This window comes from Plectropomus leopardus, chromosome 18, assembly GCF_008729295.1.
Source record: "Plectropomus leopardus isolate mb chromosome 18, YSFRI_Pleo_2.0, whole genome shotgun sequence".
Lineage (NCBI taxonomy): Eukaryota > Metazoa > Chordata > Actinopteri > Perciformes > Serranidae > Plectropomus > Plectropomus leopardus.
The window spans coordinates 21038809-21052885 of NC_056480.1; the positions used below are offsets into that span (position 1 = coordinate 21038809).

Below are 14077 nucleotides of genomic sequence, written 5' to 3' on the forward strand. Positions count from 1 at the left end.
AGGGAAAGGCCGAGATGCGGCACTAATAAATTAAGTCACCAGAGACCCCACTGTGAGCAAGTAGTTTATACTGTAGAAAATGGAAGAAACAAACAAACAAAAAAAGAACTGGAAAAAAAAAATCCCATCAGAATAAAATATATTGTAAGGCCATAAAAACTTGACAACCACTTTTTTTAATGTTGAAAACACCCCACTTGGTATTTCATTAAATAGTCCTAAAACAGTTCAGTCTTCTGCAAGGGACGACAACCAACAAACTGGATTATAGGATTTTTCCTTGACAGTCACCACTGGCAAGCTCAGTGCAACATGAGTAGCTACTACATTTTTGTTGAATTTTCAGTAATGAAAATGTAAAAACCCATTTTTTTGTGAACATATCTTTTTTTCCCTTTTCTTTAAAAAAGTAAAGCTAAACAAACAAAACTAGGTTGGGGGGGCAGTCGTTGGCTACTCAATATCTTCTTTCTTAGTGATATAAGCAGCACTTAAAATTTTTATACACGTTTACCAGAGCAACCCTGTAAGCATCAAACTCACACGGATGAAGAAAGGGAAATGTAAGGCTTTTTCTTCATCAACCACTCTCCTCTGGAACTTTTATCTCTTTTCTATTCCTTCTTTCCTTTCTTTCTTCCTTAACCCCAGGAAAAGGCTCAAGTATTTAAAGAAATTTACAGGATTATGTACAAAAAAAGTTGATGTTTTGTTTGTGTTGGACTTTTTCCTCTGTCTAAAAATCACTCATAATATATCTGGAAATGGGAAAAAAAAAGAAGCAAACTCAAAAAAACAAAAACAAAGGACAATTTTTTTAAAAAAAACCAAACAAAGCTTGGATTTGATATTTCACATTTTACACTCTTTGACTAGTGGCTCTACTTGAGATAACACATCAGACCAACAAAAGTAAAAAAACACAAAATAATAATAATATAATATAATAATTAATGTTTACTGGTACAGATGAAACAAGAGGACTGGAAGAATGGAATGTTAACACGATTGCACATCTAGAACCAGAAAAGCCTGACAGCCTTTCTGCCCTGTGGGGTGGGGGCGCCTGAGCTAGCTGTTAGCTGATAGCAGGCGCTAACCCCCAGATTTTTTAATTTTTGTGTTGTTATACAGTAATTATAACCAACAGCACCAATAAAATGGATCTCCTCGCTAAGTATCAGGCACGGTTTTCACTTGCTAGCGAAGGAGGGATCCCTCCATACTACCAGGAAGTGAGGTGAGCGGTGACCTTTCACAGGTCAAGCAGCTGTAGCAGCAGCTCTGCCCCCTCTCACATCCACCAACGAACAGAAACATCCACAATGACAAAATAAAATACACAGAAGACTTCTTGCAAAAAACCTAGCAAAAAACAAAGCTAAAATTCAAAATAGGACTCGGAAAAAACAAAGCCAACCAACAATAAACCAACATCGTCTTTCAAGTTTTTACCTCGCGTCAACCCCCCCCCTCCCCTTTTTTTTAAAAACAAAAACAATGCAGGAGCTGCATCAAAAAAGATAAAATCATTAAAAAAAGGACTCCTCTTCCTCAAACCAAGGACAGAGAGAAACTTTGGGTAACTACTTGATGTCATTTTCATTTCAGAAAACTCGGGAGGAAAAAAAAAAGGCCGCCTTTTCATTTGTCCCATGTTCACAGTTGAGTGACGCATGATGAGAAGGGATGGGGTTCAGTCTCAGGGGGTGAGACGAGGGCAGGAAAACGTGATGCAAGAAGAAGGTAACAAATGTAACCCATCTCAGTGAAGGGAGACTGGAGGTAAAGGGTATTACAGGGCCATCAAGTCTTCTTGTGAACGTTACACTTAATGCTTGTAATGTTGTAAAGGACGACTTAAGGAGGGACGGGGGGGATTCTAAAATCATCCAGAATAAAAAGAAATTCTTCTTTCACACTAGTGCAAAAAAGACATCTTGCTTTTCTTTTTTTCCTTTTCTTTTTTATTTATAAAACAAGCCTGTCATACTAAGGGGGGAGGTGAATATCTTTTGGAGGGGGGACTGTTGCCAGGTGAGGGGATTTTCAAAGCTCAAAAACAATCTTAAATATTGGGTGGTGGAGGAGGGATTGATAGTGATCCTGCTTAATGTTTAAGAAAGAAAACAAACAGGGGAGTTTGGGGGGGTTGGGCCGTTGCGCGGGCACAGCGCATCGGGTGGTGATGTGTCACGGCGTCCCCCTCAGGACACAGCAGCAGCCTTGGGTATGTGGCTGGAGGACAGGCGTGCCAGGGACACCTCCACGGTGGCACGCTTTCGGGGGCCTCGCTTGGCTGGGGATGCTTTAGCGGGGCTTATGCTGTGGCAGGAGTCTCCCCCTACTGCACTGACAACGACTCCACCCCCGCCTCCGTTCTTTAACATGGCCCGGCCACACACCTGGTTCACCAAACTGTTGATTTGCTCCTGATTGGAAGGCAGAAGGTAATTCAGATGTAAATAATGTCTTTTGCATTTTCTCTGTAGCATTTGCTGATCTATAACCCTATCACACATAGCAGGAATTATAGCGTGATCACTGTCATGAATGATCTACTTCCTGGAAGAGCGAAAACCAAGCAGATGTCTCCCCCCTCTGGACAGAGAGTGAACTGACCCACGGCAGCAGCTTACCTCATCGTATCGGTACATCATCTTAAGGCCTCTGCAGGACTTGTGCTTCTCCACATAGCGCAGGGCACACTCCAGACAGAAGACAACGTTGTCAGTCTCCTGAACAACCTGCACAGGCAAACCAAAACTGGGTTGTTACTATGGAAACCAGACACTCATCTTAGATTTCTGTTATTACTGCAACAATGAGAAACCTGATAAATCATTCAAAAATCCTCCATTTCTAGTGTATTATGCCTCTGGCATGTTAGTAACTTTGCATGTATTACAATATTTGGTTGATACTTTGGAAACTTTCAATACAAAATAAATGTAATCCTGCCAGTGTACCAAAAATATATATGTTTCTACTATATGTACAGTAAGTAGTAGTTAAGAGTAGTTATAGTTTTGTATTATTCATAAGTTTTTATTTGTATTTTGTTCTTAATTTCTGCTTTCTATTCATTTTAGTTGTGGTATGTTTAAAGAGTGAGTTTGCTTGTTTTGGCCTAGTTTTTTTTTTTTTAATCTTTAGTTTTAGTTTAGTTTTTATTAGTTTCAGTATTCGTTTTTGTTTTTTTTTTATTATACACTGGTGGGTTTTTGTGGTGGGCAAGATTTAAGAAGTTTAGAATAGGTATTAAAATACAAACACAACACTTTGTGAAGGCCACTGACTCAGTCATGCAGACAACCCAGTCTCAATAAACGTGCACCAATGCCTCCTCATGTTTGCTGAGTTGACAAATTTGTCTAAATGACTGTGAAATTTCCTGTTCATTTTTATTTATTTTTTTAGTTTGTTTAAGTACACGTCATTTCACTTAGTTTTCTTTTTCCCCCTTAAAATCTAGTTTTTATTTTTTATTTCAATTTACTAAAATGTTTTTTCACACCTGGTTTTACTTTAGTTTAAGTTAACTAAAATTAGCTTGGGTAGTATTTAGTAACTGGAGTGTACAAACTGCAAAAGTGATAATTTCATAAACAATTAAATATATACTGTATATATTAAATATCTTCAAAATGCCTAAGCATAGCTAAACTAGCACTTTCACATTCATATCTTATAAGCATAGTGTGTTAAACTCCTGTGCCTGCTGCTCTCACCATTGACAGGTAGCAGAGATGCTGACAGATCTGGCAGCGTCTCTCCGAGGACTCCAGCGCCAGCCATTTCCCGCGGGGCTTCTTGCGACCCTCACCGGTCCCCAGGTTGCCATCATGGGTGCCGTAGCGGGCGGAGGAGAGCAAACCTGCCTTGTAAAGTTCCTGCCGTTGGCGCATCTCTATGTTCCTGTTGGACAAAGGAAGATGCTCTCTAAGTTAGAGACAAAAACCCTTACTGCTGTGTAAAAACTCTGCATTAACTGTATCGTGGTGCATAAAGTTGGAAGTGCTTTATTACTATGGGAAATAATGTTATTAGGAACATCATTACAATAAAATAACACAAACTAAGGAAAAAAAGTAAAGTGTGAATTTACCCATATTGCAACATTTGATTGTTTTCTTAATTAAAATTTAGTGGAAATGGCAGTTCTATATCTTTATTTGCAGATCAAATTCTACAGTTTTTAACAGTGTTTGTGTATATGTGCGTGAATACGACAGGCATGTACTCATTTAGAATAACGGTTGCATCCTACCTGAGGTCTTTGAGTAGGGTGGAGATGGTGGTGAGGAGAAGGCCATTGTCCCTCTTGGATTCGGCTGTGGCGATCTGGTACAGTAGCTTCTCCATGGAGAAGGGTTTGGCTATACGACGACATTTCAGGTCCTGCGCGCAAAATCAGAGCAGATTACAAATTTTGATTCTCATCAAATCACTCACAGACTGTTTCTGATTTGTTTTATTGTCTTGGAATCAAGAAGACAGCCCTTTCCCCCTAGCACTGGTCATGTACCAGTTTTATTTCCCATTTTCAGAGGTTTAAACACACACTCGAATACAGATATTTTAACAAGAGTGAAGCGAGCATAACAATGCTAATAATTTCCTCCAGTGTGTAAGACTGAAATTGTTTGCAGAGCAGTCAACACTGGTAGAATATCTGTACACTCACTTTCCTCGTCTGCTGTTTCAAATTCTTAAATAAAAAATGTTCACCATTTGGAGGAATATGTTTGCACCACGATACAGTACAAATATGAATGTCTTATTACCCTTGAGAGCGATCTTGGCTGTGACTATGCACACGATGGTATTGCCGACGGTATACCTACTTCCATCACCTTAATGCCCATAATGACAGTAAGGAGCATTTTCTCCTCCTCTATTACTGCTATAATGAGGTCCAGTGCTCCAAAGGCTTGCTCATGATCACAAAAAATCTAAATATACCCCCGGGAGACTTACAGCTCAATTACTCCTTAAAGTTCAACACACAGGCTGATTAGAGAATCAAGCTTGAGGTTCTGAGTTCATTTATCCATTTCAGTTTCAATCAACTCAACATGAATCAGAGCTTTAACTGCCGCTGCCACAGGAGGCCAGTGTTGTGAGGCATTACAGAGCAAGAAATAAAACAAATACGTCATGTTAAATCTGCAACGCACAGGAAAAATATTCAGTCCAAATGCACTTTGATTTAACATGTCAGATTCACGAAAAATGTCCCTCTCTCTTATTGCACTTCTTGTTTTCCACATTTATATACAGTATGTGTCATTATTAATTAGACAGCCCTGGCACTCATCTGTCCACCCAGATTCATATGCTGACCTTTGCAGCCTGGTAACCCAGGTTCATCCAGTGCGGTGTGGCAAAGTGCACCGTCTCTGACACGCTGTAGCCACAGCACACTTTAGCCACAAAGGCACCTGGGTAGCAGACCACATACTGGCCACTCCTCTGGACCGTGCGGTAAACCTTGATGCCTTCGCGGCACAGCACCTCTGGAGAGATCTAGAAGAAGATCAAGAATAAGGAGAGGAAGAGAAAAGTGTTACATTTCTGTATATTTTTGGGAAAAAATGTGGCTTCAGAAAGTTCATAAAATACTGACCATGATGTTCTTCTCCAGCATTTCTAGTCCTGGGGTGCCATTGGCCTGAAGCAGTGTATGGACCACCTTGTCCAGCTTAGCCTTCTCCTCAGCAGGGATAGAATACCTGTTGGAGGAACACACAAAGACATCGACACACATGGACAGATCCGTACCGAAGGGATCAGTGTAAATCACTCCACTTGCAAAAACTGTCCACAGAGTCAGTCTGCATTCAGTTGTTTGTCCTACTGGTTCTGGTCGCTAATTTCACATTTAAACATTTATATTAACATTTGAGGGAGAGTTTTCAGTGTGATCGTGTAAAACAGCGTACTAATGATGATGAGAAAAAAAAGGCCAGTGCGCATACTTACCAAATGCAATCAGCACCAGTGTGTAAGTAATCAATATATGGAAGGCGATTTTGGTCTCGAGACCAGCATGAGGTAGAAAAGACCATGCCAATATTTAGCCAGGGAATTGTCACCCCTGGGGAGACAAAAGGGTTTAAAGGGAGAGAAACAAGAGTATAGGTTATTGCTAAATGCAAAGTACACATATGCAATGGCAAAGAACCTGAAGAGATGCAACTAAAAAGTCATTTTTGCTCTATAAATGCATTTTTCCGGAGCAATTTGAAGCTAAGTCAGTCTTTCTGAGTTTGCTATTGAGCAGCTTTTATGAAAACTTACCAGGCACAGCACCAAGATGCCTCAGAATGGATCCAGAGTTATTGGGGAGGACAGTGAGGTTCCATCCATGTCTGGGGAAAAGATAAGAGGAAATGGTCATTGTTTAAGAATTTTCAATAAATTCCAAAGAGACAAAATAGCTCAAAGGCGCCATATGGAAGCAGACATCGTTACTGCCAGTTTCACCATCTGAGATTCATAAGAGTGGCCGGTGAACAGGTCCAGACCACAGTCATGCAACACAGGTGCAATATTCTGTCTGACTGTGATAAAGAGACTGAAGTTGTGTTCGGTCTATGAGCTACTTACTTTGAAAATGGCTCTGACTTTCCTGTGGGGAATCCACTGCCATGTGTGCTGGTGTCCACCTTCCCACAATGCACCGCCACATGGCTGTCTCTCTGCTCCACAATCCTCCAGTACTCTTCCTGCAAGAACAAAAAGAAAGGAAAGCCAGTCAGTTTGGGGCATAAAAACAATCCACATACAAGTATCCCCAATATTCAGAGTTGTCCCCCCAAAAATGAGTTGATTGAGACTATTTTAATACACTTTAGGTGTGCATTAAATTTGCCATCAATCAATGTTAATTCCCAGCACAAAGGTGAACTTTGAATACATTTAATGAGAACGCAATGACTTTCAAATCTGGCTCGTTCAACGCGTTTATAAAACCAGATAATTGTTCTGTTGTGACTGCAGAGAAAAGTTTAAATAATCTGTGACCTTATTTTTGAAATACTGAGAAGCTGAATGGCAAAGGGACACTGGGGTGAGTGGAATCTACACTCTCTCAGAGAAGTAAACACCTAATGTAGCTTCAAGCTGTCAATCAAGCTCTCCATGTGGGCCTACCACGACATAGTATGCCATTATTAATGTCATAAAAAAAAGTCAGAGTATATTATGCCGTGTAAAAAAAGTTTCATTAAAATTTCATAGTATAGTATGTCATTAAAATAAGTCATAGTGTATAATTTTTTCTGTGCTGCCCTCAATGGCACTCAGTCATTAACACTTTGAAAACCCCTGATTCAGGATTTAGAGCTAGTTCACATTAGCTGTTAGCAGCTAGAGGCTCCACTGAGCTCCATTATGATGTGTTTAAGCTCTATTTAGTTCAAATGAGTGTTAAGCAAAGATGAATCATATCGTTCGTAGGATGTGTTCAATGAAATAATGTAAAATGTAGTTATGGAATTGAATTGAAAAAAACTTATATAAATAAATACATTTGTTAAAATGGGAAATGTTTTGTTTTCACAGCAATATAAAATAGATATTAGAGAGGGAATTATGATATATTATGTATAGTAAAAAGATTTTTTAAACTTATCTTAATTTAAAAAATGTTTTTCATGTGAAAGGTGATATAAAAGGTTGTTTCATAAAATAAAAATTCGTGCTCATTCAAAGGTAGTGTAATGAAGGGCTTGGTTGTAATATTATCAACAAAATAAAACAAAATAAACAACAATAGCCCTATAAAATCAGTTGTATAACATGCTGCCAAGAGGACACTCCAAAAGATGGGTCACTTCAGTTTAGCTCCATTATTGTTCCAAGTAAAAACATATTGTACTTTATGATGTATGTTTTAAAAAATAAATAAATTAAAATAACATGACATAAAGAAGGAGAAAAAAATTGGCATTTCTTCTTTTTTCTTCTCTTTCGCTGTGTCCAAAATGTACTGAACTATGAAACCAGTGTACAGTTGATTTTGTGAGCTGTGAGTTAGGTCCCTGCTCTTATGGTGCCTCATTGAACTTGAACATCATCTTGAAGAGACTAAATGTTTTTTAAAAAAAGGCATTGTACATTTAAAGACAAGCAGCTATTGAAGACAGATATTTTACATTCAGCACAAGTTGTTTATTTGAGACATTAGCATGCTAACCTCAACCTCAGCAGCTCCTGGTTCCTTGTTAAAGCACATGGTCATGGTGTTTCGCGCTATCCTGAAGAAGTTAGTCAAAGACACCGATTTCCCCTGAAACAAAGAGGCATGAGGACATGAGACATGATGAGACACAGCAGTCTGAGGGGAAGAAGACAAAAAAAATACAAAATCCAGACATCACCCCACATATTTTAAGTCTTGTGCAAAACAACTATAGGGAATGTGAACCGAGAGTGGAGCCTGAATAAAACATGAGCAAAGAAAATACTGCTGGACATCAATGAACTGCAAGTTCTCCTATTTCCCACCACATGTTTTTATGAGTCAAAAAGTCAGAGCATTATAGTCAAAAGAACGTGCGTGCACAGACGAATGTATCAGCTGTACATGTGTATATATGTGTCTCTATACGGCTCCACCTCTGTGCCTCCCCTACAAGCCACAGATACATTTCCCCTGGATTTGACCCTCTCTCCTATGGACACTCCTGCTACAGAGAGGCTTTGAAGGTTACCATAAATCTGCCGGCTCAGGGCCTGGAGACGTACGAACCCTGCTGAAAGATGACCTTGCGGATTCCTCATCCTTACGGTGACAATTTATCTTTTCTCTTTTTTCATTCTAAGGTGTCCAGATGTTCTCAAAAAAAAAAAAAAAATAGCCGACCTTATTATGACTCCAATTCTACAATAGCTACAGGGTTGTAAAATAATACAGTTAAATAATACAGCAGAGTAGTGACCTAGTAAGCAGGACTTTCTTTAGGCGAATCAGTAGCAGCACTTATCCAGGCCTTTCCTGCTGTAATTAGAGTTAATTATACCCTTGACATGCACTTTGTTCTCTTGATAGAAAAAGTGAAATATAACCTCCTCTTGGGGGGCCACTCGTGATGAAAAATGCATACAAATCTGAGCTGTGGAGAAAAGTGATGGGTCATATTTAGACAGGCCTGTCCTGTCAGGATGGTGACAGCCATTCACATGTCACTAGGGTGAATAGTGCTTCTATAATTCAGAGGTCTGTGGACTGTGCTGGGTCGAGTCTGTTGACAATATCTCAGTTCTTCAGAGCGAGGTCATATAGAGGGATTTAGTTACCAAAGGAGCAGGGAGGGCGGAAAAAATCAAATGGGATCCACATTTGAGATGGGTGGAGTATTGTACAGTGTGAGAGTGAGAGCCGACACAAGTTATCTTAATTACAGAAAGAATTACTGCTTCACCCCATCAAGATACTGTGCACACAAGCTCTTTGCAAATATTCGCTGTTAAAAATAAATGCAGCTTTTTTTGTGAAAACTGGCTGTGTTTACACATGTGAATTTCTACACATACACAAAGAACTGCTAGCCTTTGCACTGATGTGCGTGTTGGGGGTAGGAGGAGGGATTGGCAGGAGGACCGAGCATGATAGAGAAGGAGAACATTGGCGAAAGGACTGGAGATTTGGGGAAATAGCTAAGAGCAAGGGCATGGGCTGAAGGAGAGAAGCCGTGGGGAGAGAGGGCTGGATTAAAGGAGCTGAAAGGTGGAGAGAGGACTGGAGAAGGCGGGGTTTGAAGGAGGGGGGGGGGGACAGGGGGGAGGGGAAGGGCTGGTTTGGGGGCTGCCTTCTCTCTGACCTACATTTCAGCCAGCCAGAATCAACACAGCTGCCAGCAGGCTGGGGAGGTGGGAATACATTTAATGTGTGAGTGCATATAAACACACACACACACACACACACACACACACACACACACACACACACACACACACAAATATTAAGCAAAACCACCAAAACCCAGGTCTTCACAATGCAGCTCCAAGAAACAGGTGTGCAAAAGTTTGCTTTTATACACCACAAACTACAACAGTTCACAGTGTGACGGTGTTACCAAGAGCACAGAATAAGAATTTTAATAGGCATTAACATATTTGCAGTTAACACCTCCCCAGGAGAAACCCAGCTGTAGAGTGTTGTAACAATTTATAGCACAGCTTAGGTCCTTCTGTGGATAGAGTGCATATTTTGTCACCCAAGAATCAGCACAGTGATATAGAAACACTCAAATTTTAGTGGTGATACTATGAAAGGTGTTGGTGGTTTACACCTCATGTGTGACAGTCTTGATTCAGATAGCAGTGAGGTGGCTGACATCTAGCAGGAGACTGCTCAGGCAACACAAGCTACAAGAGGCCGTGTTCACAAAGCTTTCTAGTACAAAGAGTTGCTCCTAGTGATGAAATTCTAAGAAAATTCATATAATTATGAAGTTTTCGTCAAATATCCCCTTTAAGTTAAGATTCAATCCCAGTAAAGTTAAAAGTTATCCCTTAAGAGTGCTGCTCAGGTGAAAAACAGCCAGGAATAGAGAGGAGGACTTTTGAGGAGCTTCAGAGTTTGTTAAGCAGAGGAGAAAATGGCAGAAAGACAAAGATGTAGGAGAAATATTAACCAATTGCCAAATGACAGTGACTTAATGGAAAGCTACAGATTAGATGGTGCAGGGATAAGGTTTGTGGTGGATCTCATTAGACATATTATCACATCATCTACCAAATGCAGTTATGACATAACACCATAAATAATGTGATCACAAGACTAAAATATTTGCAACTGGAGAAAAGCAACACTGCAGTAGTGTGATCACAGAAAAAGCGCTTTCACAATTTTATATTGTGACACAGTTCATTTCATTTACACACCCTGCAGGCTCACAAAAGGGTGTGTCTGTGACAACCAATCACATCTGTTAGTAATGTGTCATATCTAGCAACAGATTTAACCGCACCTCCTCACTGAGATAAAAATTCTGTCCCTCCCTAGTTCAGAGATGCTCTGAGAATTTTCCTAAATAACTCTCAAGGTATGACTCCTAGCTAGAAATTCTTGGCTAAGTTAGAAGCTCTGGCATTCAACACAGGGTTAGGGTTAGGAAAATGTCCATATTTAAGGCATGCAATTATCAGCTTGTTAGACCAAAGGACTAAAGCAATCCTGATAATGGATACTAGGATACTCATAAACTAAATCAAGTGATAAATGATAGAAACCTCTTGTATATAACACCTGTGATTAAAAATTGCTGTGTATTTTAATGAAGTAAGATGAAGGAGATTTCTTTGGTGTGTTTGTGGTAAGTGCTTCTTTCACAGACAAATGAAAACAATGGCAACCACAACAAAGACGCAGGAGGGACCAACGAATTGGCAGTATCCAAGGACGTTTCTATGCTCTAGTGCTTTTGCTGATGCAAAGATGGCTGAGTGTAAAATTCAAAGCCAAATTTGTAATGAACTGAACCACAAAACAGCAGTCAATAACAGTTCACAGCATATATTGGTTTAAATGTCTCATGTTGTGAAAGGTCAGAATCTTTTTTATGTATTATAAAGCAGGTATAGGTGCTCTATAAATACTGTTAAAGTATCAAAACGCTCAATCAGCAGAGAAAACACACAGTCTGTATTCAGAAACTGTGCCTTCAAACAAACGGTTGGGACTTCTGTGAAGTTTTGATGCCACAACTTTACTGCACAGACCATTTCAAACTTTTGTAATTCCTGTTGGCAAATATGAATTTCCTAGAATAGTGAAGGCATGATCCAACCTACTCTCCCTAAACTGGCTAGTATGCGTTGCCTTCGTTGGTTGGATTGGATAGGTTTAGGCAAGAGGAGTGGGACTGGTTAGAGGGTTATGCCTTCGCTATATATTAAAAGAAAAAAAAAATGCAAATTTGCTTAATGTTGGAAGATTCTTCAGTGTGTTAAATCACATTAGAGGCAATAGGTAAAGATGAACCCAAGCTGTTGCCTAGCAATGCAATTCCAATTAAATGGTATCTAACAAAAGAAAGTGCAGCTACAGTGCACCGAGAGCGTAGATTTCAAAGGCCTGCAAACACCAACCAGTCAGTGCAGGCTGGGATTTTTTATGGAGGGATGCTTAAAGAGACAGGTGCTAAAACAGTGTTTTAGACAGAGGGTGGCTGCAGACATGAGAAAAATAGTTCCTTTTTTGAACATTAATGCATGTAAACAAGTTAAAGTAGTAATCCCCAACTGTGATCCTGAAAATTAGCTTAATGTGGCACCTTTAAGATCATACATCTTCTAGAAAAAAAGAAGAGAAGAGAAAAGAAGTACTCCATCATCCTTACCTTGTTAATACATTTGTGCTGGTCACTGAGAACACCCCTGTCGTCGTCCTCCTGCTGCTCCTCCCCGTGCTGCCTGTCCTCTTTGCCTTGTTTTTCCTGAGCGAAGAGCCGGCGCCGGCCCGCTTTGACCTGAGCCTCCAGCTCCTTCAGACGGTGATACACTCCGTTGGTACGGTGGTTCCCTGTCGCCCCTCCCACTATCCCACCCACTAGCCCATTCTTGGGCTCGTAGCGTGGAAGCACCAGTGCACTAGGTGCTAAGGAGTCCGAGAGACCCTCCAGAGGGCCCCGGCGCGACTCCAGGTTCTTTTTCTCCTGCAGCACCTCGGCCTGCAGTCGCAGGCGCTCTTCAGCGCTGAGCGAGTCATAAGAGAGGATGTATTGGAGGTACGCCTCCTGCAGCTTGGCCAGCCGGTCCTGCGCTGACTTAGGGATGCGCAGAAGGTCGGCCAGCTTGGTCCACTTCTTCAGGTCCATCACCTGCTGCATGCCGCCCATGTCATTGATGAGCTGGAAAAAACGTGACAGGTCCACTTCACAGCCACCTGCATGAAAAAGGACAAACAGAAAATGAATTTAAGAAAAAAGGTGGCATTAGCTTAGTGTGGTTAGACATAAACAGTTCCAATCAGCATCCATGTGTCTTGTAGTAACATTAAAATCAATTTAAGGTGAAACAATGGTCATCTTCAGTAACAAAAAGCTTGGCTTTAACAAAGCCATGTGTACATAATAAAGTTACCTGTTTTCACTCCTAAACTCAGAAAAAAAATTTAAAAAACAGCACAGAATTAAAATCAAGCAGTTTTAGATACTATTGGTTGATAATGTCGTGTTATAATGCATTTTTTTCGTTTTTGGCAGTATGTTGATGTTACAGGTTTCCAGTGCAAATTGTGATGTAATATGGTACAACTTCCTTGTTATCAAAAAGTCGTTCAAATCAGGTAAATCTTTGTAAATCTTTGATTTTATTATTATTTATTTTTAACTGTATTTATTTTTGTTTTGTATGCCTGTTTAAAATATGTTTAATATGTAAAAGCATTTTTGTCTCTCATTAATGACTGTTTTTTGTTTTTTGTTGTTTTTCTCTGTAATTACTTGCACCACAGGGTAGCAGGTGGTTATGGAGGGTAAGGCCTGAGTGGGTAGAGGAAAGTGGGCATAATTGTATAATGTCTATCTCTATAACAAAAAAAAAGCACAAAAAAAGAAAAAATTCAAATCAAGAAGACTGCCATCTTTGAGCATCTGCTCCTTTGGCTAAACACGCCTTTTCGTCCAGCCCAGTTCATTTTATTTGAAACGGCCAATTGAGCTATCACCTCTCAAAAATGATCTGAATCATCGTCGTGCCAAATGAAGACACAAATTCTGTTAATGCAGAACTGATCTGCTGGGCGCAGTAAAGAAAGTCATTTGGAAGCAGGGTACCCTGCCTGGCTGAAGCCGCTCCGCTGTGGCTCACTGGCTGCCAGGTCTCTCTGGCTAACAGCCGCATACCAACTCTAATCGCACTGGTCCGATCTGAATTCAGCTGTATGTACGGCGTGCATACATATAGACATACAGATAAACCACACATACAGTTTCTGTCTAAACTGGGGCTGTTTACAGGCTCATAAAGCGCTGATGTCATTGTGAGAAATAGGAGGTGACAGGACAATCTGGGGGAAATATTGTTTTCGTGGCCCGTCAGGCCCCTCGCCAAGTTGTTCCAC

General features: G+C 40.3%; 1 protein-coding gene across 1 annotated transcript in view; it reads right to left on the reverse strand.

The window, feature by feature from the left end:
* Positions 1 to 1578: 1578 nt before the first annotated feature.
* Positions 1579 to 14077, reverse strand: part of jarid2b (jumonji, AT rich interactive domain 2b) — a 144873-nt gene continuing 132374 nt past the window's right edge. Inside the window, exons 8-18 of the mRNA XM_042506788.1 lie at positions 12354 to 12898; positions 8204 to 8296; positions 6613 to 6731; positions 6304 to 6374; positions 5986 to 6100; positions 5630 to 5735; positions 5347 to 5529; positions 4271 to 4401; positions 3732 to 3918; positions 2640 to 2747; positions 1579 to 2432 (exon numbers count right to left, since the gene is read on the reverse strand). Coding sequence (XP_042362722.1) covers positions 2208 to 2432; positions 2640 to 2747; positions 3732 to 3918; positions 4271 to 4401; positions 5347 to 5529; positions 5630 to 5735; positions 5986 to 6100; positions 6304 to 6374; positions 6613 to 6731; positions 8204 to 8296; positions 12354 to 12898 — 1883 coding nt within the window. The 3' untranslated portion in view covers positions 1579 to 2207. The remainder of the gene's footprint in view (positions 2433 to 2639; positions 2748 to 3731; positions 3919 to 4270; positions 4402 to 5346; positions 5530 to 5629; positions 5736 to 5985; positions 6101 to 6303; positions 6375 to 6612; positions 6732 to 8203; positions 8297 to 12353; positions 12899 to 14077) is intronic.